Source organism: Musca autumnalis, unplaced genomic scaffold (assembly GCF_047663935.1).
Source record: "Musca autumnalis isolate F117 unplaced genomic scaffold, ASM4766393v1 scaffold_2, whole genome shotgun sequence".
Classification (NCBI taxonomy): Eukaryota; Metazoa; Arthropoda; class Insecta; order Diptera; family Muscidae; genus Musca; species Musca autumnalis.
In genome coordinates this window covers 93322359-93350318 of record NW_027411755.1, presented here as the reverse complement: position 1 = coordinate 93350318, position 27960 = coordinate 93322359, and the positions used below count along the sequence as shown (strand labels likewise).

The following is a 27960-nucleotide window of genomic DNA, read 5'->3' as shown; positions in this document are numbered from 1 at the left end:
TAGATATTCATTTTCCTTCAACCAAAATTAAAAATTAGCGTAAATTTGTAACTCAACAATAAATGTAAACAATGACAAAAACAGCTGTTTTTATATTTATAGGTTATGTCATACGAAAATAACACTTGTAGGTATGAACGCACAAATTGAAAGTTGTATGGATGACGTCAATTTTGACAAACATAGAGAATGTCGAATGGTTGAAAGAAATGACAGCTCATATGACATTGATAGATGGTGTAAACAGCCCTTTAGCTGTGGCCTACCTTATACATTACCCAGCAAAAAGTTTACATCCGCGGATGAAGTTGAATCATTACAAGTGTACAGTACAAATGCCGTTGGAGTACATCTTTTTCTATGAATTCACTTATGAATTTTACAAGGGAGCGCGCAGCTAGGATGCACTCCATTTTGCTTCCATAGCACACAGCTTGGATGCACTCCATTTTCGATCCAAATCACAGTTTTCGATGTAGTGTTTTGGATTAAATTTAAAGGCACTCTTCCGATTGCATTTTTAGTCAGTCTAAAGATGCAATTAAAATGCAAGCCATTGCGAAATATCCCAGAATAAATAAAATGCATTTAATATTTGTGTAAAACAAGAACACAAAGAACTTTATTATATAAACATAAATTAAAAAGTTTCCATTAAATTCAATCACAATTGAGTGTTCTTCCCCCGTTCTAAATTTAATCCAAGCGCATCTGATTTTCTTTCATCGTCCTAAAGTTGTTTTATGTTGCCTTTCCATCACTAGTTCAGCTTTCGACATGGACTCGAAGTGGACTCCACTCAATTGAAAATGTCCGTCTCGTGAATTACCGCAAAAATGTTCGCAACATAAGGTGTTATTTCTTTATTTGATAACAAATTCTTCGAAATGTATACACCCTTGTTTAATTTTTGAAGAAATGTGTAGGGATCAACCATCTGTTTTTTTTTCTGTAGGGATCTCTACAGCCACTGCTTATAAAATGTATCGAAGGGAGTGCATTTTTCATAACTCTGTTGGACTACATCGAAAGATGTTGTGAAATCATAACTCCAATTGCACAACTTCCAAAATTTTTTGCTGAAAGTAGTAAAAGTTGTAAACTGCTTCCATATGAATTGAATGGTGCCTGAAGTAAAGGGACGCTTTTTGATTAAAATGTGGTAAAACTTGAAGGTTCTTGCACGTAAAGGAACATATCTATGAAGTCAACTGTCCTGTCATGTGTAACAACTCTGATTTACTAACACATACATACATTTGTCGGCTATCTCCAAGCTGTCCATCATTCTTTTTAGCAGACTTCATTTTTGACATTTTTGTAGAAATAAGTGAGACAATAATTGAAATGTATTGAAAACAAAAGAACATGAACAATAATAAAATATGAGAAAGCAAAACAGAAAGAATTCAATGATTTTCATTCATAATTTTACAACTGTTTTTGCAGCTGTCGGGACGCCTACATCACACAGCAAGTTGTGGGTTTTTGACCACCAATTCATGAACTCAACTGTCCTGTTATGTGTAAATACAGGGTAAACTACATAGCCAGATGACAATTTTGCTTTGTTTTCATTTTTCATCATTGATTCCGTTTTTGCTTGTTTGAATTTTGAGGAACGTTTTTAAATTGTTCGGCGTAAATCCACATTAAAAAGAAACACGTTGTTTGTTATTAAATGTTATGTTCCATTACTTTTGAAGTTGTAAACTGCTTCCATATGAATTGAATGGTGTCTGAAGTAAAGGAACAGAGCAAAAGATATTTTATTAAAGATGTCATTGAAGCTTTTGAAACAAAGTGTAGACATTGTCGAATCTGAATTACAGGAACCTAAAAGTTTGTTTGTTGTGTTATGTTTGTAGAAATAATAATTAAAGTTATTTTTTTTAAATTCATAATTCTAGGCAAGAAAAACAAAAAAGTTTCTGTCAAGAAACACGACGCATCTTCTCGTGTTAAAGTGGAGGAAAATCAATTTAAACAATATAAGAAGAATATACAGGATGTAAGGAGTGAACTTAAGACAAAAGACAAAAAATCTGAAGAAAATATTAAACGACTTCTGGCATTGTCTATGAACACCATCAATATCAAAGATGCAGAAAAGGTGAGCGTGGCATGATGGATGAACCATATGCTAAGGAATAGAAACAAATACAAGTTACTGTCGTAAATAGTCTAAGGGGTTTGATCGAGTATGCTGTGCAGACGAGGTTGTACTGCTTCTAAGGAGAAACAGTCCAGCAGGCCCGAAACGGCTCTTAAAATAGCTTGCACCTGGACTTTGAGGTCTGGGAAAACGATAGTGGGAGCTGTCGAGGAACCAGTTTTCCGAAATAAGAAATGTATTTCGCGGGATAGGTAACACAAATGGAAATACTATATTCAGGGAAGGGCTAATAAAGCCCACAGATGTTAGTCAACCTGTAGGAGGGCTACTCAAAATGGGGTTTCAATCCTAGGACGATACACTGGTTATACAGAAGCGTAATTAGACCGATTTTAATATACGCAGCTGTGATATGGTGGACAATATGGATATGGTGGACAATATGGACACAATCTTGTTTGCCCACCCCATAGAAATTCAGGTAAGGTATGAATCAGCCCTCGCAGCTATAAAGCATAAGTCGACGAGCGAGTGGTTCTAGACAAGACAAGACTCACAACGGGTGAGTCAATAGATCATAATGTATTCACATAAAGTTTTAATACGTAGCACAGGTGCCAACAGCAAGTTGCGGGTTTACAGATTGGGCTGTGCTAGGAGGAAAACGTGACTGGGTCTTTATATCGTAGAACCGGAAACAAGAATCTCCCTTCGACTTCCAGATCATAGGACGAGGAACTCCTTTCCTTAAGGTGCACCTGGAGGAAAAATCGCATTTTCACCTCAGGTAGTCCTTTCGGTCCTGATTCCAATGGTGAATAACTGTTGTCCCGGAAATGTCTATATAACCTCCAGGCCGACATCTGAGCTATTACAGAGTGTATGAACTGGTAAAACGCTAACACAAAGCCAATAACTGTAAAAATGCTAACGAACATATAGCTATAAAAAGCAAGAAAATGGAATCAAAAACTGTTTTGGAGTGCAAAAAGTCAATTAACGACTACTCCCATTATGGTTCGTAAACATTATATGGATACAAGGTCATGCGGGGATTAGTTGCAACTTTTTTGATCCGATCGATTTGAAATGTTTACCATACATTTTCTGCCACTTTTACTTCGAAATAAGTCAAGATAAACCTAATCCAAAATCTAATGTAACAGTTTCACGTTTTATTCTATTTTCAGATTGTCCAGAGGGCACACAAAGGACGTTATGTGAAAAAGATCATACCTAAAGTTGAACAAGAGTCTATATTTACTGAAGAAGATTTTCGCAAATTTGAAGAAGAGTATTTTAATTCATAGATATTCAATTTTTATTGTTTTTTAAGTTTATTAGAAAAATATACATACATATATTAATGTTTTAAATAAAGCTAATGTTTAAGTGTTTTTAAGTTATGTTGTTGTCCTTGTGGTTTGATGTTCACCATAGAATTTACATACAGCCAATTATAAATTTTCAGTTATGGGAGATTTCTTACTCTAACTATCTCACACTAAGGTAATACAAATGTGGTTATGGCTGACTTCACAAATGCCTTAATGGAGCACATTTATGCTTGACGACGCTTTACCACGACAAAACAATAATGGGTGTAAACACTGATTTGACAAAGAAAATTACAGGTGGTTTTTTAACAGTTCTGAACGCTCACAATGTGATTCATAAAATCAACAAGTTAAAAGGGCGTTATTCCCTATACCTTAACGTAATTCCCTATACCGAATTGTGTTGAAATTAAATTGATTATCTTCCTTTCGCTCGTGAAAGTATGTACTAAGTGTCTCTGCCACGTCAGGGCTTATTCATTGGAGATGTGGAATATTTTCTTAAACAATGAGACTCCGAAATACCAAATTACAGTCATTCCAATCTGAATCCTTAAAAATACGTTGAATCGGGTGGTACTGTTAGATGAGGACAACATACGAGGAGGTTTTCTATCCATTGATAAACCGAAATACCAAGTAACACTCACTTCATTCGGGAAGGGTAGAATAAACTTTTAAAATAGCTCACATGGGCGGTATCGTTACACACGACTACCAAATATACATAGGTCACATATTTAAAATATTTCAAATTTAGCTTTTGTACTGAGACCCGCGATTTGGGTCCAAAACTATGACGAAAACACCAACTATCTCGAAACACCTAAAATAGTTCTGTACCGTTCGTTACCTATATGGGGGCTATATTTTATCGTGTTTAAATAATTCCTTGCAGGAATCTTGCATTCCCATAACGAAAACTATATGTATACTAAAGTTAAGCAGAAAATTGGTCGCTGTCTTTCAATGGGGTTATAAAACATGAACATTAGGGCTGCTAAAAAAAACATTTTTTGGAACTCCTGCCAAATAAATTTCCTAAATTTTTCCCATTTGATCCAAAAACCTTTTATATGAGACTATGGCCTAAAAAACTATAGAAGGGAGTAATCCATTTGATCCAAATCGATTTCATAGATTAGGCTAGAATATGGATTATATCGGCTCACTTCTTCAAATACTTTCCATACAAAATTACTTCCAAACGCACATCTAGTATCAAAAGGGTCTATATGGGACAAAATCTTAGAATACCACCATCACAAATGTTCAACATAAGTGCAGATACTCCTTGGGGTCTTCTTTACAGCGATATTCGATTTTTCCTGAGCAAGTCCATGATTCTTGACATAATGGGCCAAAAGATCTAAATCCTGCGGTGACCAACTAAAATGGCTGTTCTATAGATTTTTCCATCTTGATCTTCATTACTCCTTTTACCATGCTTCCAACCGTTGATTAATCGGTGTGGGCAGAGTCTTATGTAACTTTTGAAGCAATAAATGAAATTTTGGAAATAATAAAAAATAAAAAAAAATATTTTGGAAATACATACCCAGCAAAAATTCGGAACCGTTAGTCATTACGTAACTCATTACAAAGTAATGTAAACAAGCTTCTTTTCGCATTACAAGTAATCTGAAAAGTAATGGGTTACTTCTTAAAAAATGTACGAGGCAAACCTACTTACTTTACTCCTCACTATGTAATGAGGCCGGTGGTACAGTGTGTGTGTGTCCGACTATAAATCCTGGGGTTGTGTATTCAACGCTCACCGTCGGCACGCGAGTTTTTGTTCATTAAAAAATAACAGTTCGTGGTACACATGTTTACTGCACATTTAAGACCTTAAGCAACCCTTAATATTCGTGTGCGTGGCACAGTGTGTAGTGTCTTTGGCTAGAAATCAGAGGGTTCGTGGGTTCAACTCGGGCAGACAGTGAAATAAAATAAAGTAAAATAAAAGTAAGAAGTGTGATGAAATTAAAAACAAATTCTCTACATCAACTCTTCTAGTGGCCACAGAATTACTAGTTATTCTAGTGGTCATAAAATAACTAGAAACTGAGTGCGACATGCCCTTGTAAAAATAATGGGGAAGAAAGGGGGTTTGTGAGTAGTTACGGCTGCCAAAAATCCCTTACAAAACCCATGATTTTGGTAGTAATTTGGCAATTCACAATTTTTTTGGTGCTAGTGATATAATTCGAATTTACTCAAATCTGATTGGTTGATTTGAATTTGAGGTAAACTTGTTTTTGTTTTTACTGTAGCAAACTTTCGAGCGCACTTTAAATTTAAAATTATAAAAAACGCAAAGATGGCGTAGGGAACGTGGTAACTGATACATATAGCGTACTGTTGTGTATTCGAGGTCATGTGTTACGAATGTGACAAACAATATGGGTGTCTAACGGAGGGTTAAACGTGTGCCCTCCGTTGGACACCCATATTGTTTGTCACATTCGTAACACATGAGTCTGGCCAGACCCATATAATTATTTATATTTTTTAGTAAACTTAATTAACATTTTCATATAAAAAGTTATAGAATATAAATATTTAAAGGATCCTAATATTTCATAAATAATCCTTATTCGCCAAAAAAACATGTCGAAAAACTTTAAATTTATTTAATATTTTGAAGTTAGTAAAAACGGTCATATAGCTATGAAGTAAAAATTAGCATTTTTCTTGTCTCTATGCTGGAAAATCCTATTTATATTTCATTTTGAGACACTTTATTTTGTTTTGGGGTATTATTCAGAACGAAGAGTGTCTATATTATAACCTTACAGCTTATTACAGTGCAATAACGATGATATCAAGAGGATTTTCTTCTTATTCCTATGGAGAATCCTATATTTGAATCAATCCACCCCACAAAAAGACCAGAAAAGCTAAGTAAAGTGTTTTATTTGTCCAATTATATGTATAATTGCCTAAAATAAAAGTGTAACCCTATTTGAAAGGAATTTTATAGTTTGTGTTTTTTTAGGTTGTTCGACACCATTTTGCACGACACGATGTGTCACGATTGTGCTAAATTTTTGGCTTAAATAATCCTCTTTAAAAGTTGTGTAAAAAGAACTAATGAACTCGAAAATCGAACAGTCTGCAATGTCAACAAAATATGAAAACGAGAAAATACCCAAAATGTAGTTTTCTTATAATTATTTTATTCGTTTTTATACCCCCCACTTTTTTCCGTTTGTGACGCATTGAAATAATCATTTGTGGACCTATAAAGCATATATATTCTTAATCAGGATAAAATTCTGAGTCGATCTAGCCATGCCCGACTGTTGTAATCACTCTAGCGTCCGTAAAAATTGGACTCTTTTTGCCATAGGCAGGTCAAGTTCGGCCCATGTTTCGGTATTCAAATTTTGAGACACTTGTTACCACATCAACTAAGATTAAAATAACATGACGCGATTATTTACTTTAAAAAGTGGTTAAAAAAAGGCTATAGACTATAAACATTTCTAAAAGAATTATTTTCACGGTTTCTCCCTAAGACTTGCCGTTCTTGAGATATGAGTCAAACAATACAAAATATTTCCACGCCACCTCTGAGGTAGTCTACACTGCGCGATTATTTTAAACTTATTTCGAAAACTGTGTTTTTTATAAAAAAGTGTTGCTTTTATCAAATTGATATCATTGAAAGTTGACTTCACCTGCAAGGTCTACTTCTAATTCTTGTACATTAAAATATTGTCCGTTCTTCAGATATGTATAGCGATCCTATGAGTTTAATTATGCATCATATGAGCATATAAGCTAAATATATATGTCTGAGCATTTACATATATGTAAGATACTGAAAATTCTACTGTTCTATGACCAAAAAAACCAAAAAGTCCCAAAATTTTGCTGTTTTCCACGCATGAGATCAAATTAACACCGCAAAGACAAATGCTTTAGCAATAAAAACATCAAACAATAGTCGCTTTGTTATTAGGCATACACAAGTACAGTTCGTAAACAAATTCTGCTATCTGGGAAGCATGATCTCAACCGAAAACAGTGCACAGACTGACATTGAATTCAGAATTGGAAAAGCCCACAGCGCCTTCTTCCAATTAAGAAACATCTGGAACTCAACGGTTATACTATCGACGTCAAAAATCAACATATTCAAATCAAACGCACTGTCAATACTATTGTATAGTTGCGAATCATGGCTAACAACAAAAACCTTAAACAACAAATTGCAAATCTTCACAAATAGATGCTTGCGACCTATTTTAAAAATCTGGTGGCCAAATGTAATAAGTAATGAAAATCTGTACAAAAATGCGATATCGAACCCATAATAATAAACATAAGGAAGTGGCAATGGATGGGTCAGACATTGCGAAAACAACAAGATGAGATATGTCCCCAAGCCCTAGACTGAAATCCCCAGGGTCACAGAAGGAAAGGTCGGCCAAAAACCACTTGGAGAAGAAGCCTGATGAAAGAAGGAGTTAATTGGAAATAAAGAAAGATGGGATCGATGGGACTTCTAGAACGTTGTTTTAAATGGCAAAATATAGCTCTCCACCAAAATTCAGTTTGCTATTTCAATGTCTATTTTGACAGAACTAAAATTTGATTGCGTGGCATAAGTATTTGGAAAAAAGTTCTATTGGTTTTTCGACCTCAATAATTAAATGGTCTGTTCCAGTACAGCAAGAATCTGCTAATTTTTACTATTTTTTCGATATGTTATCGTAGTAAAAAGTAGTAGCTTCTTGCAGGTTCTGGAACAGAGCAATAAATGTCTAATTTATACCATTGATTATTATCAGTTACTGTAAAAGGAATCAGAAAATTGGAATTTTTGTGCAAAAGTAGTTTTGGATTTCTAATTTTGTTCTATTTTTTTGGAGAGCAACATCTGCAATTTCACATTTTCTACCTACATGATGCATATTTACAGCGTTTGCAGTACTTTCATCCAGGGACGTAGCCAGGATTTCATTTCGGGGGGGGCCCACCTGACCAAAATTTTGAAAGTTCGTGTTAGCGAAAATGTCTTATTTAGCAAAGATGTAAACCTTATTTCAGACTTATTCTACTGATGAAATAATTTTCATTACTATTTTTTAATTCAAATAGCGTAAGACTTCTTGGCCATTTTTATCTTGTTTTTAGAACTTTTTTGACAATATGTCACAGTTAATATATAGTCAAAACAATGAATTTATTAATAATCCCATATATTTTTGGGCGTATCATTTATCAATTAATTCACATCTACAGTGAATGTTATGAAATTCAGTGATATCACTTCGGTAAGACCAAAAGAAATCGAATACAATGGAAAACCTTAGAAATATCATAACATTTAATTTTCAAATATCTTAACATTATAATTTCCAAAAATAAGCAAAAATCCGATGTCTACCTGTCACAAAGAATTTCTGAAGGCCGAGAACTAATGCTGAGCAATAGTTAGGCTATCCATCAAGAAATTCTAGCACCTAATCGCGGTTACGTAAATGACAAATTCTGTCGCCAAATCGTGCATCTGTCAATAGACTAATTTTGGCGTCCAATCGTCGGACTTCTCTTATAGAAATTCTGGATCTTCTCATAAACTTATCAGGAACAAGGGAAACTCTGGAATCCAGTCTTAACTTCTTTTAAAATGAAATTATGTCGCCCAATCCAAGGTCTATACATTCTTTTAGCAAAAATCCATAAACACAATTTTTCCCAATCTTCATTTTTTATACTCTGTGTGTTTGGAAGAAATCTGTTTCAGAAAACATGGAGTCGACTTAGCTATATCCGTTCGTGTGGGTAGTCGCCTGAGAGCACGATAATTCTCCAACAGATCAACCGATTCGGTCCAACATTTGGCCTTAGTGATATTTTGATGAACTTCGAAGATCGATCTACTCATTCGGCAAACTTGCAGTTTAAGACCTCTCTGGATAAGCTGTGTAAGCTTAAGACCTCAATGGTCATGTCTTCACTTCATTTATGCTAATAATTAAGTTATAAGTAAAAATATGAAATAAATAAATCAATAACTATTTTTATTTATCTCTCTCTCTGGAAACGCATTGCTTTTTTGCAACAAGTGTTCTCGGGGCTCCTATTACTACCGTACATATTTTTCAGAGGCAAGTCTATACTTCCAGAGAAAATGGCCTGAAAGCTGTAAAGAACCCCTAAGGCAATCATGTAGTGGCTAGTGCGCACGACAACTTTCGAACCGGATACTGCGTTGGTCCAAACTTTGTTTATCGCAATATTTCAGCGAGCCTTATATATATAAAATTCCCCCCAATTTTCAAGAATTTTAGCTAAAGTGGTATTCGCGAGTTTTCTTGAACGGAGCAACAGATTTGGTCCAAACTTTGGATTTAGTAATATTTTTTCCAAACTTAGTTTTTGCTCGAAAATGGGCCATACTGGGGTACTTCCCTCACAAATCTTCGAAATAGTTGTTTAAGTGCAGTATAAGGTGTTTAGAGCGGTATTATGTTTTTCGTGGGCAAGTCCATATTTCCTGACATAAGAGTCAAAAGGTGAAAATTATACTGTGGCGAACTGAAAAGACTGGTGGGCGCAATATCTTTTGAAAGGAATGACTCCCAAAATAAGATCTACGCCCAAAATGAACTATGTCGGTCCGGTCCATTTCTCCATACCTCCTCTGCAACACTTGTGATCAATGATACAAATCCATATTTTGTTTGCAAGTTCATACGTCCGAAAATGGCTACAAATTTCTGAAAATCTCCTAATGCATAGTTTTTGGGTTTAAAGATTTTGGCTGTGTAGCCGCTATTCGATCTGTCTATAGATGAAAGTTTCAATTCACACAGGCTCAGGGTATATTCATGTCCGCAAAGTCGAGTGGTACTTGTTGAGATTTTGTCGAAAAAGAACCTGTTTACGATAGGTTCTTAGATTTCGTTTGTCGTCACAAGGTCCTTTACCGAAGGAGGAAAACTTAACATTTCTAGAAATGTGCATCCATTGAAATTACTTTCTAAAGTACAATTGCTGTGACGTTTTCTTCTTGCTTCATTTAAAGAGTAATCGACAGAAAAATCTCTGAAGATGAAATTCATTGTAATTTTGGAATATTGGAAATAATATAATATATGGTCTGTTCCAGAACTGCAAGAATCTACTATTTTCTTCGATAACATAATGGAAAAAATGTTATCGTAGTAAAAACTAGTAGCTTCTTGCAGGTTCTGGAACAGAGCAATAATAAATCAATATATATAAAGTAGAAAAATGTTTGTACGTTTGTTTGTTTGAAGTTTATGGACTCAAAAACCGCTGAACCGATCTTCCTGAAATTTTCAAAGTATATCACTATATGGCCTGAAGGTAACATAGGCTATAAAAATTTCTGAAATTCCGCGTTGATCCGGAGATATAGCATCAGAATCGGAGGTACCTCCAAAAAATTTATATTTTTTATGCAAATATCTATAGAATGGTAACAGATGTCTCCAAATTTTGGATGTGTGCAGGAATTTGGTCTAGAAATAAATTTGCCAAATCATATTAAAATCGGTTCCGATTTGGATATATTTTCGGCCGATTTCATGTATTTTATTTATTAAACACGCTATGTATGTCCAATTTCAATGACATTTGGAATGTGTGACGAAATTGGGTCTAGAAATAAATTTTTCAAATTATATTGAAATCGGTTCAGATTTGGATATATCTCCCATATATATTTTCGTCCGATTTCATGTATTTGATGAACAAACACGCTTTATATACCCGATTTTAATGAAAGTTGCAATGAGACGAAAATTGGCCTACAAATAAATTTGTCAAAATATATTTTACCTTATTCAGGATAGCGAAGCGCACCGGGTTCAGCTAGTAAAATATAAACATTGACCTCAAGCTCAATAATGTTGATTTTATTAACATTCGAAAGGTCAAACAAAACATAAAAATTCGACAGAAAAATCCTTTTGTCCAATATACATTTACGACACTGCGGTGGCGTGAAAAAGCGGCGTATTTCATTGTGTTTCTACTTTAAAGGCCGCGGCACATACGTTGAGCGGCGCGTTAGGCGTCAAAAACAACAACCACATGAAAAAAGTGTAAGTGATGCCAAGTTTGAAATCGACAGCGGTAAATAGGAATCTGGAATCAAATGGTTATATAATGTAATAAATAGGTACATTGTATTTAAAAAACTGAAGAAAAAAGAACAACAACAACAAAGCACGAAACACACGTGTTTGACCGCATACACACCACCATTTATTATAAATCAGCATTCCTTCTTCTTTAACAAAAGTCCTCTCTCCACCTATAAAAAATAGGTTCTAGCATAAAAAATACGTTGGTACCCAAACAAATAAAATTGAGATATGTTACAAAATGTTGCAAACATATATTTGTTTGGACACAAATAAAGTATGTTTGGATCCAAACATACTTGTAACATATATTTTTCTGTGTGTACAAAAGAACTGTTCCAGAACTGCAAGAATCTACCAATTTTTACTATTTTTTCGATAACATTAAGGAACAATTGTTAACGTAGTAAAAATTTTTCCTTTATGATATCGAAAAAAAGTAAAAATTAGTAGAATCTTGCAGTTCTGGAACAGACCAATAGATAGAAAGTGAAACTCATGGCACAATTACCAAGGTAGTGGTATCACACCAGGTGTTCGAATATGAAGTGTCAAATCCCTTTATAAAAAAAATATTTTTGTTGTAATTTTCCCAACAACATAAAGAAATTTTTGAAATTACATATTACATATATATAATTTATTGGTCTGTTCCAGTACTGCAAGAATCTACTAATTTTGACTATTTTTTTCGATAACATAAAGGAAAAAATGTTATCGTAGTAAAAAATAGTAGCTTCTTGCAGGTTCTGGAACAGAGCAATTAATTGTTTCAATTTTAAATACATGTATTTTGTTTTTGTATTTTTGAACGCACACGCAACGTCCCAATTTACATTAGGCGAGTTTACTTGCGGCAATTGTCAGTTTGTTGATGAGAGAGGGTGCTGAGAGGCAAAGGGTTACCATATGCCTCACCTCTCTCTCCTACAAAATGACAATTGCCGCAAGTAAACTCGCCTAATGTAAGTCCCAATTTACATTGGGCGAGTTTACTTGCGGCAATTGTCATTTTGTAGGAGAGAGAGGTGAGGCATATGGTAACCCTTTGCCTCTCAGCACCCTCTCTCACCTACAAACTGACAATTGCCGCAAGTAAACTCGCCTAATGTAAATTGAGACTATATTGGGACAACACGCAGAGTTATAGGTTTGGCCCTCAAACTTTAACATAGAAATAGTGTTGCCATGTGTATGAAATATAATATTGCAATACACTACACGTACTGAGGATCTGGAAGGACCATTCATCTATCGTTTGGTGTTGAATATGAGCGGCGACCACCTAGACAAATAGACAGCAGTAGCTGATAGGATGGCTGCCTGCTGAACTGCTTTGCTAATCAGTTGATTAGCAAAATTTGTCCTGTGCACAAGAAAGGAGACAAAACGGTTTGTGTCGATTACAGAGACATACATAAGTCTCCTTTCCATCGCATATAAAGTGCTGTCGGGCGTATTGTGTGAACGATTAAAACATATGGTCAATGGAATAATCGGGTCATACCAATGCGATTTTAGACCTGGGAAATCTACAGTAGACCAAATCTTCACTCTACGCCAAAGCCTAGAGAAGACCCGTGAAATATAGATAGACACATACCACCTATTCGTCGAAAGGTGTTGCAAGCCATGTCCGAGTTTGTTATTACTGCAAAATTAATACGGTTATGCAGAATAAACCAAAGTAGGAAAGAACATTTACGTGACGTTCAATACCAGACGAGATTTCAGAAAACGTGACAGTCTATCGTCTGACCTATTTAACATACATACAGAATATAGCACTGTATACAATAAAGAAACAATATTACGTGTACGCAGATGACATCGACATCATAGTTCGGTCAAAACGAGTTATGTTTGGAAAAATTGAAAATGAGTATGTCAAAGTGGATCCGCAGAAACGGCGATAAGACTTATGCTATCAACATGCAAGACGTCCAGTAGCCAGTAGACTCGGACCAACTGTGGACGTTGAATAATTACAAATTTGAGGTAGTTGATGATTTTGTTTACCGTGCCACCGTCATGTATAAAACAAACAACATCAGTTTTGAAATGAAAAGAATAATATAAACAGTTTAAAAGCAAAATTCCTCGTCATAGAAAAACTATACTTTGCCAGACAATTATACTACCCCTACTTATGAATGGATCCGATGCATGGGTACATGTCAGCTGGAGGCATGGGAAGGGAATGCCAATGGAAAGACCAAGTTTAAAATTATACCACAAAACATGGCATCCAAAATTGGGAAGTAAAGTAGAAGATCGGAGCGTTTGAAAATCTATTCTTAGTTGAGCATATGGAACAAAACGTGCTAGAATAAAATCCTTCTAAGTAAATAAGATTAAAAACGAGTTATTTAACTAGGTTAAAATAATGGGCCTTATAATAACACTATGCAACACTAAAAATGCAAACAACTTCTAGTATGCATTTTTTGAAAGTATATGTTTAGACAACGAAAACCCTGGTAGGGTTTTGTCCTGTCAGATCCAGTTCGGATTTTATGGCCTCATCTAAACCCGGCTAAATCTACACTTTTTTGCATTTATAAGGCCTTTATCTCAGAAACGAATAGGATTTTGGCCTTGCTGTCTTTAGCAATATTGTAGCCCTAAACTAGTAGAACTTATCCTTTGAACAAACCACATAAGAAAAACTTCATCTATGGCATCAAAATCTATAAAATATAGAAAATTTTACATAATTGCTGAAATTCGGGTCAGTATCGGCTAAACTGTTGGGAGTTGAACCAAGTAACCTTTTGCAAAAATCTTCCAAATAAAGTTTTCAACAATTCTTTAGAACATTCTGAAACTCTAAAATGCTTACTTCATGTTGTTTCAGCGGTATTTTGCATCATATCTTTTACAACACGTATTTCAAACACAGTTCACACCAAGAGTTTATTCTCGCATTTCGGATTTCACTACATTATTGAAATTTTTATTAAATCGTCGTAGAAAAATGTACTGAAAACAACGGCATAGAGGCATTTTACAACAATGACATGTTCTGAAGAGTTGTGTATTACATTCCATGGAATATTTTTCCAAAAGAAAATATTAAGAAAAAATTAACGGGTTTGGAGATACAGTGCGAAATGTATAAAAATTGTGGAATTTTTGCATATATTTTGAAATTTGAGGCAATAAATGTAGTTTTTCGAGTTCATTATTTCTCCAAATATTTTATTCTTGTGCTTATCTACAAATTTGCTTCAGAGGTCAGAAGAAGATTCGCATTGTTTTCAAAGATATAGCCCCGAATTTCTTTAAAAACTCAATATTTAACCATGTTTAGATGGGGCCATAAAATCCGAGCTGGATCTGATACAACAAAGCCCAACTAGGGTTTCTTGTCGTTTGGGTCTGTACTTTCAAAAAATCCTCAGTTCGAATTGTTTGCACAAGATCAGCTTAAAAATGTTGCACAGTGTAATTGAACGAAAGTACATTCAAATTTAACATTCGCCTGAAAATAGGGAATACAAATACTAACAACATTCACACAAATTTGAAATCAACCAATAATATATGAATAAATTTCAGCAATTGTCTTCACTTGGATCGGTTCAATGAAATACTTGCAATAGCATCCTACTTGTTACTGTCGGATGCTTATAATAATGACCCTTATACGAAACATTATCAACAATGGGTTAGCAGAATCATTAACAAACATTAAATATCGATGATTTTGTGTGGAGATTTTCTCGAGATAAACGAAAGCAATTCCACTCATATATTGGCAAATTTGATTTCAATACTCTCTCACTCTCTGTTTATGTGGGGGTAACCGAAATATAAACAAAAGACCGGCTATCGGTGAACAGCTGTGCCTGTCGGTCACTTTTCACGTGGTATGCACCAGACGGACGTCATTCCAGCAGTCATGCGCATTACCAAATGTCAAATAAACCCCTAAACTCTGCGGCTATATGTCAAAATCAGTTACAGTAGATTCGTCGTGTGGCTCCGTGGTCGTCGCATTGAAGTCGATAGTTCCATAGCGCGTAACGGTAATATACGTTGTCTCGTCCTGTTTGTAGTTTTTAAAGGAAAGAAAAGAAGAATAAGAACAGAATTTCTATACATTTTCACACTCCATAAAGTAGAGATTTATTTTCCAGTCGTTTTCTCCATCGCTAAGTGTAGTGAGGCGAAAAAAAGTCCATAATAAAAACAGAAATTTGCTATATTTTAGGTAAAAATTAATTTGAAATTATTAAATTGGAAATGTTTAGATACTCCCACACTGTAAAATCCATAATTTAGTAATCACCTCTAGTACAAGGCTCGGTTGGTTGTCTGTATGGCATGATATGTGCATGTGAAGAAAGCAAAGAATTCGAAATTTTGTACGGTGGTTGTGAAGGTGGTGGTTGCCATCGACTTGGGTGACTATACACCAACCAAAAGGGGTTGAATATTTTCTCAATTACAAAGTGTACAAAGTGGTTCTTCGTCGGAACATTCTTTGATGGCATTTAAAGTGAAGTTTTAGTATTGATTTTTTATTTCATTATTTTTTTTAATTTGTTTATTTTATTGTGAAAAAAGTGGCAAGTTATAATTAATTTGAATAGAAATACGAAAATATTTAGCATTTAAATATATGTACGTACGTAGAAACACCTATTCATAAACTCATATTAATATACATATGTACATATATTGATATTTGCGTTGAGAATATATATGAACGAAGCTGTGTGGATGTCATAGCATACCTATTGTACATACAAACTGACAAACAAACAATCAAACAACTAAACAACCATTAATATCAAAAATACTCAGTAAAAATAGAATTTCAGAACGAAAAGTGTTGTGCAAAAATGTTCCGCGATAAGTTCAATCAACTGTTGGCATACATTAGCCTGAACTAACTGCACGGTGTACATAAAGAGTCTTGCAATTACTATGAACGGATAAATTGGCCAATTACCACCATATACCAACCACATATTGGTCTTTAAGATATTTTGATTTTTATTTCACTTTTTTTGCTCGAAATTACAATTTTTCTTTCTCCCCTCATCATCACAACGGTCGATGTCTCATTCGTGGTGAAAAATGAAAAACGCATGCGTCCAAAGAGTACAAAGTCTTCGTGTTTACGACAAAGACACCACAAATGAAAAAATCAATGTACAATCATTGCAAATTCGACAACTTCGTTCAAGGATAACAATCCCATTTACAATTTTGTCTGCTTTGAATGTAATAGTGAAATATCGAACAATAATCCATCTTTAATAACTAATTTTGTGGAGACCCAATTGGATTTAGAACTGAGACTAACAATACATAGTTGTGAGACCAATTAATCAGTCAATATCAATCAAAAAAATTCACATATCCATTAAGTGGTGAAAGTGTTTTTCGTCAAGATGAATAAGTGTTTAATGCATCCATAGAAAGAAATAGTGTCCCACATTTGCTGTTTCCAGTAAATTTATGTTTGTAACTGTGATGAACTAAAAAACAGTGATGTCATAGTTGTGCTGGAACATTCATCATTTGCAAAAAATTCAAACCCTCTCATTATAATTTTTAATTAAAAGTGTTTGCTTGCAATGTCCCAACGACGCAAAGGTACACCCATAAAGTTTTCTTCATTTCGTGACATACATATGTGACATTTTGTTAATTCCTTTGAAATATTGTAAGGACCACCTAATAATTGTAGTATTGGTTGGTTTTTATTAGACCAGTGCAATCTGTTGCACTACGCCCATTTTATATAGTAGAATCGTGATAACTCGTAGCCTGATAATTCGAAAATTTCAATAACATCTAATAACTTGAGGGTTCCTTGAAGCGGTAAATCTTAAAAAAATACCGGCTTAGGATAACGTTTTCGGATTTTACTGTATTTCAGAGTTCGAAAATAAACAGTACACTAACATAGTGTACCGCTCCGAGTACAGTATCACTAAAATATTTTTAGCGTTAGTGTTCCGGAACACAAACACTAAAAAATATTTTAGTGATACTGTTCCGGAGCACAACGACAAACGTAGTGTACCACATTTTGGTACACTAAAAACGTTGGGTACCGCAGTCGGAACACTAAAAATCGTAGTGCTCCGCAGTCGGAACACTAAAAATCGTAGTGCTCCGCAGTCGGAGCACTAAAAATCGTAGTGTTCCGCAGTCGGAGCACTAAAAAATCGTTGTGTACCACATGTCGGAACACTAAAAAAACGTAATGATAATGTACCAACCACGAGTTTATTATGATTTGCGAGGAAAATTAAATATTTATAATTTTTGAGATAAGTACAAATTAAGACATAAAAACTCAGATGCACCTCTTAAATCCATGTATGTATACATTTTAATTAATAACGTTGGGAACTTATGTAGAAAATATGAAAAACATTGATTCGGTGGTTGTACAATTGCGCACTAAAAATTGTAGTTTTCTGACTGTGGATACATAAAAAATAGCACACATGAGTTTATTATGATTTGTGAGGAAAATTAAATATTTTATATATTTTTTTTAATAAATACAAATTAAAAATAAAATTTAATAGAACACGTGAAAAACGCCTGATTTGATTTTTGGACAATGGATCAATAAGAATCGTAGTGCTCGCCTGCGGAGTACTACAAATCGTAGTGTTCCGACTGCCGGATCACTAAAAATCGCAGTGTTCCGGCTGTCGGATCACTAAAAATTTTAGTGTTCCGACGGCCGGATCTCTAAAAATCGAAAGTCGGCACACTACGATTTTTAGTGATCCGGCAGTAGGAACACTACGATTTTTAGTGCACCACAGTCGAATACTACGATTTAGTGCTCCATTGTACAAAAATCAAATCAGATATTTTACACATTTACTTCTAATTTGTATTTATCAATATGTATTTATTTATCCTAAAAACATAAAATATTTAATTTCCCTCATAAATCATAAATACCTTAACGTTATTTTTAGCGTTTCGGCTCGTGGTACGCTACGATTTTTAGTGCTCCGACAGTCGGAACACTACGATTTTTAGTGTTCTGCAGTCGAACACTACGATTTTTAGTGCTCCATTGTCCAAAAACCAAACCAAACATACATGGATGTAACATTTTATCTTCATTTTTATGAATCAATTTTAATTTTCATTTTCCTAAGAAAACATAATTCCTTTGTTATTTTTTAGTGTTCCAACACGTGGTGCACTACGATTTTTAGTGATCCGGCAGTCGGAACACTAAAATTTTTAGTGTTCCGGCAGTAGGAACACTACGATTTTTAGTGCTCCGACAGTCGGAACACTACGATTTTTAGTGTTCCGCAGACGAACACTACGATTTTTAGTGATCCATTGTCCAAAAACCAAAGCAGATATTTTTCACATTTTCTTTTAATTTTTATTTATTAAAAAATATATATATATAAAATATTTAATTTCCTCAGAATTCATAATAAATTCATGTATGGTTCATTACCTTATAGTTTCAAAACGTGGTACGAAACGATTTTTAGTGCTCCTGCACGACAATTTTTGTGCTTCATTCCACAAAAACTAAATATTGTTTTTTCATAATTTTGACCAAATTTCGCAATGTGTTTAACTAATTTAAACATACACGGATGTAACAGTTTATCTTTATTTTTATTTGATCAAATTTAACCAAATATTTAATTTTCCTAAGACAACATAATACCTTTATTATTTTTTAGTGTTCCAACACGTGGTGCACTATTATTTTTAGTGATCCGGCAGTCGGAACACTAACGATTTTTAGTCCTCCGCAGTCGGAGCACTACGATTTTCGTTGTGTTCCGGTACAGTATCACTAAAATATTTTTTAGTGTTTGTGTTTCGGAGCGGTACACTATCGTAGTGTACCTATTCACCGTGGTACGGTACAGAACGGTACGGTACGATACCATAGTGTTTATTTTCGAACACTGCTGTATTTAGGTATTTGCTGTTAAAGACTCTGTGAAATTGTTAATAAGAAAAGGAATTAAGAAATTTCAATAATTTCAGAGTAAGAGAGTCTTAGAGATGATCAACTCTGGAAGCAAATACCATACCTTGGGAATTGTGGATACACTTTTATAGGAAAAATTTAAGGAGCAAACATGACAAACATACAATAAATATCATATCCAAATTAATGAACATTAAAATCGAAAATACATATGTACATGCATACATATAATCCCAATCAGATCTTGATTTGGTTTTACGCAAAATTAATGAAAATATCTGTTAACCAACTCAAGATAGAGACATTAACACGATAATAAACGAAACTATAAGAGTATAGTTATAATGTCTCGACGAGCGGAGTCGATTTGGTCATGTGTGTCCGCCAGTCCATCTTAACCTTGTCGTTACCTACAGGTAGCATTAGATAGGATTGTCACAAAATTTGGTGGAGATGGAGAATATGAAGAAGAATCTTGAATATTGGTTGATGGTTAGGTAATAACAAGTAAATAGTTGTTAAGTTCGGCCGGGCCGAACTTTTTATTAATTAAAATGGAATTAGGTGGAAAAAATTTTCGACCATGGATACCCCAAGTGCCTAAATTATATAATCTAATCTAAAAAAAATCAGCCAGGTGAAAGGTACCACCTACAGGGCTAAACCAAAGTTTCGACCTATCTTTACAACTTTGGTGGAAAAGTTTTATAATTGCAGGGAACCTCAAAAGTCAAATTATGGGTAGTTCCGTTAAACAATGTAGCTAAGACCCTCAAAATACCGTTATATGGGAGATATACCAAAACATGGACCTATGTTGACGATTTTTACTGAAGCAGTTTCGTGGCCACTGAAAATTCAAATGTAAAATTACTGCTAAGACCCTCAAAATACCGAAAATCGGGAGATACGCTATATGGGAGCTATACCAAAATATGGAAATATTTTGAAGCAGTTTCGTGGCCACTGAGGTACCGTTATACGGGAGCTATACCATGGACCTATAATGACGATTTTTGGTGAAGAAGTTTCTTGACCGCTGAGAACCTCAATAGTTAAATTGAAGCTAGTTCGGTTAAAAATTTTAGCTGAAATCCTCAAAACACCAAAAATCGGGAGGTAACATTATATGGCGGCTATACTAAAACATGTACCTATGTCGACGATTTTTGGTGGAGATCTTTCGTGGCCACTGTGAAATTACAGCTAGTTCGTTAAAATCCTCAAAATACCGAAAATCGGGTGGTACCGTTATATGGGAGCTAGTTCGATTTTTGGTGGAGAAGTTTCGTGATCACTGGGAACCTCAAATGTCAAGTTAAATTGTTAAAAAATGTAGCTAAAATTTTCAAAATACCGAAAACCGGGAGGTACCGTTATATGGAGACTATACCAAACCATGGACCAAACCATGGATTTTCGGTGGAGAAGTTTCGTGGCCACTGAGATTCTCAAATGTCAAATTACAGACAGTTCGGTTAAACATTTTAGCTAAAATACTCAAAATACCGAAAATCGGTATGGGGACCATACCTTAACATGCACCTATGTTGACAATTTTGCTGGAGAAGTTTCACGATCACTGGTTAAAAATTGTAGCTAAAATCTTCAAAATACCGAAACTCTGGACCTATATTGACGATTTTTGGTGGAAAAGATTCGTGGCCACTGATAACCTCAAATCTCAAATTACAGCTAGTTTAACTAGAATCCTCAAAATACCAAAAATTGGGAGTTACCATTATATGGGGGCTATACTAAAACATGGGCCTATGCCCATAATTTTTGGAATATAAGTTTGTTGATCACTAGGAACCCTAAATGTCAAATTATAGCTAATTCGGTTGGAAAATGTGACTAAAAACTTCAAAATACCTGAAATCGGGCGGTACCGTTATATGTAGGCTATACCAAAACGTGGACCATCCATCATCTATCTTGACCTGCCTGCAAACAAAAGACGCATCTTCCCAAAATTTCCGTCCTATCTCAATTTTTGTGGATGCCAGAGTGATTACGACAAACGGACGGACACGCATTGATCGACTCAGAACTTTATCCTGATCAAGAATATACATACTTTATAGGGTCGCTAATGCTTATTTCAATCCGTTACAAACGGAAAAACAAACTTATTATACCCTGCATACTATGGTGGAGGGTATAACAAACTTTTGTGGGGAAATAGCCAACATTTCATTCTTATGTTTGTTTTTTTATTGCTATTATTTTATTAGTATTAAGGTTATTTATGTTTTGGGATTTTTTTTGAAAACGGTGGGTCAAATCAAAAAGTTACAAAAGTAAGGACCGTTGTTATATCGTATCTAAGTCCATTTTTAGTTATCCCTTACTTTAAGAGAAGTAAGGGATAAAATTCGCATTACATCCTCCATTTACAATAAATGTTATATTATGTAAAAATATGGCAATATCAAGCCAAAAAACAGTATTTTTCAATTCTACTGGAATCTGATTGGTTGATTTGAATTTGTTATCAAATTTTTCTTGTTCTTGATGCAGCATACGCTCAGGCGCACTTTAATTTTTAAAAGCAACACAAAGTTTCTTTTTTTGTAATCTGATACTTATTCCTAAAGCAAACTTGTAAGAATATAAAACAGGTTGTCAGTCAGATATCGACCAAAATTTAACTATAGAAAGGATATACATAATAATAGATCGCAAAATTCTCTACTAGTTTGGTATTTGTTATCGTTTTCCTAGAAAGAATCATTTTTGAGATATAGCGGTTCTAAAATACACTTAGGATCGTTCTTATGCCTTATCTTTAAAGTCTATGGCCCATTATTACATCCTTTCGGTAATAAAATGTAAGTCGTTTTCGGACAGATAACCCGGTTTTTATTTTTACATGTTTGCTTTACGAATAAGTGTCAGATAAATTAAAAGGAACTTTGTGTTCCTTTTGTAATTTAATCTGCGCCCGAGAGTATGCTTTACCAAAAACAAGGAAAATTTGAGAGCAAATTCAAATCAACCAATCAGATTTGAGTAAATTTGATGTATACAGACTTTTTTGCTTGGTATTGCCTTATTTTTATAAAATGTAACATTTATTTTAAATGACAGATGTAATAACAAAGCTCTGGTAATGTGAACTTTATTCCATACTTTTCTTAAAGTAAGGAATAACAAAAATTGACTTTAAAGACAAGATGTAAGAACGGGCCTATTTTTGTTATACCTTACTTCAATAAAAGTAAGGAATCATGTTCGTATTACCAGGGACTTTTTATTAAATCTTCCATTTAAAAATTAATGTTATATTATGACGATATCTAGCCAAAAGGCCAGTGGTATTAAGCCTGACTATTAAATCTTTGTGGCCTGACGTTGCCTATGGTCAATTTTGGTGTTTGTGTATGAGTATTTCCCATTCCGTTTGAGATATTTATATCAGGAATATTGTCAATTATTTCATATTCCATTTCAGAAAAAAAGGATAAATTTTTTTCGCTCTACATCAACGATTTTTGATATGTAGGTTAAGAAAAAGATTCCCAGTACGAATCTGGTCGCGAGCCAATTTTTGGTTGTTGCGGACAAAAGTTATGGCGCTTTCATTTCGCTTTTTAAGAAAGAAAATATTATAAAAACGCTAATTATTTTAATGCGCACAATTGTTACAAAAAAAGTTCTCTCAAAGTGACTTCAGCGAGTAGATTGCATAATACCTGCAAAATGTTACACAGAATTCGGGGAATGTACATAAAATTGATAAATTATTGAATATAAGTGTACTTTTTTCAAAATTAAAGCCCATTTAGTTGTCATATAATTACATAAAAAATTGTTGTGGATCCAAACTTCACGGCGTATCAAATGAGACTGCAATCATACAGATTGGTGTTATAGTTTGGATGTTACAGCCAAAATAAGCACATATTTTGGTCAAAAAATAATTTTTTGTTTGAAAAAATATTTTTTTCACATGCATTATGTAGTAGAAAATATTGTAAACATTTATAGGAATACTTCCTTCATTTTGCTTAAATCTCCTAACAAAATAGACGGATTTTGCTTTATTGACATTCATATTAAAGCTTTCCCATTAGGGAAGCTAATTGGGTTGATGAGGATATATGTCAAAGCTTCTGAAATGGAAATAGAGGTCAAATAACCCATTTTTATTTATATGCATTTTAAAATACGTGTAAATCGCGTAATTATCAAAATCGTTTTGTCCGCATGTGATATTCATGTACAGCAAGACCATATCTGTTAATTTGTATATATTTTTCGAAATTTAATTTGGACTCTAAGATGTAGCATCGGCTGCATCTTAGCATTAAAAAAACCTATAAAATATCGCTAATTTGCGCAAAGTGCATACAATTTTTGTCCGCATCCGATTTCAGTGTTCACCATGAAAATCTATATCGATATATATCTGTTTGAAGGCGATCAATCAAGAACCGTGGATGTAGCATCACACATTAGTTTTTGGGATAAAATTAATGTAGCTTCCTTATCAGTGAAGTTTTCAAGTCTCTGTTTCCGCTAAAACGAAGTTGCTGTATTATTTGTTTCATTGCAGTGGAAGCGAACCGCAGAAAACGCGATAAAATACGCGATATTTCCAAAAACACTTTTAGGTGATTTTTCTACTTTGGACTTTCTTGTAACTCGCGTTTTAGTGGATGGATTTTCACGGGGAATGACATATTAGATCCGGAACGTAAAAAACTAAAATGTGCAATCAAGTACGAGGAAATCGAATGACAATTGTAAAAATTAGGCTCGATAAATATGATTTTTAGAAAAATGTTCACACAAAATTTCCGTATTTGGATGCAGATTTCTATGAAGCTGTGTAGACTACATTCACGACACATATATCAAATAACTCAGAATCGCGAGTTCTACAATCCTATGTACGATTTTTTGTAAAACCTGTTTGCGGAATGAAATTAGAAGAAAATGTCAAAAAACACTGTAAAACTGGCTTCAAAATGTCAGCATCATTTAATGGTAGAAGCAGTTCAAATTTTGAAAAGTAATACATTAGTGAGATGATCCTTATTTAGTTTGCTTCTACTTTTACTTTGACAGAAGTGCGAGAGAAGTGTGGTTTACTCACAAATCGAGAGAAAACAAAAAAGACATGGTGGCTTCAACCCATTTTTACCCATTTTTTAACATAAATATAGCCACAGCTTCCACACAAATTATCTTTTAAGGCCAATATTTTTTGCCACGTCCAACAACATTTCATTTTATCCAAAAATATTTAATTTGTATAATATAGAACCACAAGTCGCGTATTCTAAAAGGGTAAACCTTGGCTTCAGCTATGTTAAATTTTCAAAAATATTGGTGATATATACTAAGTGGGTGTCGGTAGGTTATTTCAGAAGAATAAAACAATGGAAAGTACTTTTAAATAAATAGCTAAATTGGCCAAGTTATGCTTTTTATACCCTATACCACAATGTGGAAAAGGGTATTATAAGTTTGTTTTGGTAAAAATTCATGTAACACCGCGAAATATTCGTCGGAGACCCCCAATGTGGCATACCAATCTTCATATCTCGACGAGATAATGCGATTTTGAGATGTGTGTCTGTCCGTCCGTCCGTCTGTCCATTATAAATTGTAAACACGCTCCAGGCCGCAATTATGGACCGATCGTCACGAAATTTTGTATGGAGGTCGGGTTCAGATCAGAATAGATCCCTATTCTTATTGGTGATGATCGTGAAATATTTAGCGGGCGAAATGGACCAAAAACATAATATTTATCCAATTTTCTAGCGGCTCTGTAGGTCTCAACAATAGTCCGATCAACGCGTAATTTTAAATATATATCACAAAGGAGAAGCTTGCAATTTTAGATGGCGATCGGATAATATTTAGAGGGTTAAATGGACCAAAACTTTTGTGTGAAAATTGTGAAAATTTTTAATATACAGCTTATATCTTAATTCCTGGAAGTGACATTCCGGACAAGTGAGATATACTTGAAAGTGGAACGCTTGACCTTTCAATTGATGCCAATTATGTTGGTGTGTATGATCAGATAACAGAGTTACAGCCTAATATATTCCGTTATTTGTTTGTGGTGTAATAATAAACTCGCTAGAAGTCGCAATTATACATCAATAGTCACGAAATTTTGCACCGGGTAAGAGTATAGGTCGAAAAAGATGCCTACAATTTTGAATGATGATCTGATATTCTTTAACGGGTGAAATGGACCATTACTTTTGTATGAAAATAAAAACATTTTATTTTTGGTCGATATTTTAATTCCTTGAGGACATATATATTACGCAAAGTAGCCTACATATGGAAAAAAATCTACTGACCTTTCCTCTGATGTAAATGGCAATAAAGTGTTTGCTAGATAACGTGCCTACTGTCAGTGTTTGAATTTGCTACTAGTTTTTCACAGCACAGCACAAGGTCTATGCTGGTGCTGTGAAAGTGACGCAGCATAGCACATAGCCATAGCATCAAAAATAAAAACGAGTGCTATTGCTATGCTGTGCTGTTTTCAAAAACAAAATCGAAAACTGTTGCTGTGCTATGCTGCGAACATAAACGTAGCATAGCACAAGGTCTATGCTGCGCTTCTGAAATCTTCATAGCACATAGCATAGCATAGTCATCAAAATCAAAAACGAATGCTATTGCTATGCTGTGCTGTTTTCAAAAACAAAAACTGTTGCAGTGCTGTGCTACGAACATAAAAGTAGCATAGCACATAGCATAGTCATGAAATCGAAAAACGATTGCTGTGCTCTGCTATGCTGTAAACATTTCTACATAGCATAGCATAATTAATGTTAACCCAGCAAACTCACTAACTCCCATTATTATAAAGCCTTTTTTCATCGATTGGATAATAAATGTGGTCTATAGAGTGATTTTGTGAAAATTCGCCTTTGGCCCTATAAAATGGGGACCAATTTTAATTTGTATTGGCGAATTTTCACAAAATCACTTTACAGATCACATTTATTGTCCAATCGATGAAAACAGTTTACAAGATGCTAAACAAGTAATCCCACAAACATTTTTGAAAAATCGGGTCAGATTTTAATTTTGGCTATATAAACGGCCCATGGAAACTTTGAGGCCCCAGCGGCACGTGTTAACATACTCCGATTGAGTTCAAACTCTGACAATCTTAATTTTTAACAAAACTAAAAGTTTTAGGAGGGTGCCGCATAAAAAATCCGACATCGATTTTTAAAACCACTCTAGTACATATATTAAACCAGTAAGGAAAGGATCAAAGTCGGGCGGGGCCGACTATATAATACCCTACATCACTGTGAATATGTATAAAATATATATGGGAGCTAAATCCAAATCAGAACAGATTTTGATATAATTTTTCACATTTATTTGTAGACCAAATTCCGTCACATAGTTCAAATTTCATCAAAATTGGACATATATAGCGTGTTTCGTGCATCAAATACCTATATCGGTCGAAGATATATATGGGAGCTATGTCCAAATCTGAACCGATTTCGATATGATTTGCCACAGTTATTTCTAGACTAAATACCGTCGCACATTCCAAATTTAATTGAAATCGGACATATATAGCGTGTTTCGTGCACCAAATGCCTTAAATCGGGCGAAGATATGTACGGGGGCTATATCCAAATCTGAACCGATTTTTACCAAAACAAATAGCGTTCGTCCTTTGGCCAAAAAAACTATCTTCCCCAATTTTCATGCGAATCGGACAATAAATGCGACCTGTACTTTGTTTACAAAAATACATGGACAGACGGTCAGACGGATAGACAGACGGACATGCGTAAATCGGAACAAAGCAATAGTTGCGGTCAAAATAATAGTAGTTTGTTAAAAATATCGAAATATGCAATTAGTCATGGTTTCACAGCTTAATAGAAATTCTGTTATATTTCAAATACATACTTCTTTGCCATCAAACATTTTTCTGGGTTATGTTTGATGCTATGCTGTTGATTTTGTTCATAGCACAGTACAGCAATAGTTTTCGTTTTTGTTTTCTTGACTGCGGCTGTTTACTATGCTGTTAAAATGTCTGCAGCACAGCATAGCAATAGCATTCGTTTTTGATTTTGATGACTATGCTATGTGCTTCGCAGATTTCAGAAGCACAGCATAGACCATGTGCTATGCTACTTTTATGTTCGCAGATAGCACAGCAACAGTTTTCGTTTTTATTTTGGATGACTATGCTATGCTATGTGCTGTGAAGATTTCAGAAGCACAGCATAGACCATGTGCTGTGCTACTTTTATATTCGCAGCGTAGCACAGCAACAGTTTTCGATTTTGTTTTTGAAAACAGCACAGCATAGCAATAGCATATTTTTAGTGATTTCAGTGCTGTGCTGGTAGCAAATTCAAACACTGCCTACTGTCTAATAGATAATGGGTTCTGTGT

At 34.4% G+C, this 27960-nt stretch overlaps 2 protein-coding genes across 8 annotated transcripts in view; both read left to right on the top strand.

The window, feature by feature from the left end:
* Positions 1 to 1616: 1616 nt before the first annotated feature.
* LOC141392954 (uncharacterized) lies at positions 1617 to 3518 on the top strand. The gene is made up of 3 exons (XM_073965916.1): positions 1617 to 1842; positions 1911 to 2113; positions 3307 to 3518. Exons 1-3 carry the CDS (start codon positions 1779 to 1781, stop codon positions 3424 to 3426), a joined length of 387 nt encoding a protein of 128 aa, XP_073822017.1. The 5' UTR covers positions 1617 to 1778; the 3' UTR covers positions 3427 to 3518.
* Positions 3519 to 15529: 12011 nt separating this feature from the next.
* Positions 15530 to 27960, top strand: part of Schip1 (Schwannomin interacting protein 1) — a 46508-nt gene continuing 34077 nt past the window's right edge. Inside the window, exon 1 of one of the 7 annotated variants that reach the window (XM_073968299.1) lies at positions 15530 to 15801. The gene's annotated coding sequence lies outside the window, so the exon portion shown is untranslated. Of the gene's footprint in view, positions 15802 to 15987; positions 16215 to 16395; positions 17196 to 27960 lie in introns of those variants that run through there. The other 6 variants (XM_073968301.1, XM_073968305.1, XM_073968303.1 and 3 more) reach the window with 6 other exon arrangements.

Excerpts from the sequence above, each read along its gene's own strand:
- LOC141392954 (XM_073965916.1), top strand. The coding sequence starts at position 1,779 with ATGTCATTGAAGCTTTTGAAACAAAGTGTAGACATTGTCGAATCTGAA. Across the intron at positions 1,843-1,910 it reads TGAATTACAGGAACCTAAAA|GCAAGAAAAACAAAAAAGTT; the intron begins GTTTGTTTGTTG and ends TCATAATTCTAG. Across the intron at positions 2,114-3,306 it reads ATATCAAAGATGCAGAAAAG|ATTGTCCAGAGGGCACACAA; the intron begins GTGAGCGTGGCA and ends TTCTATTTTCAG.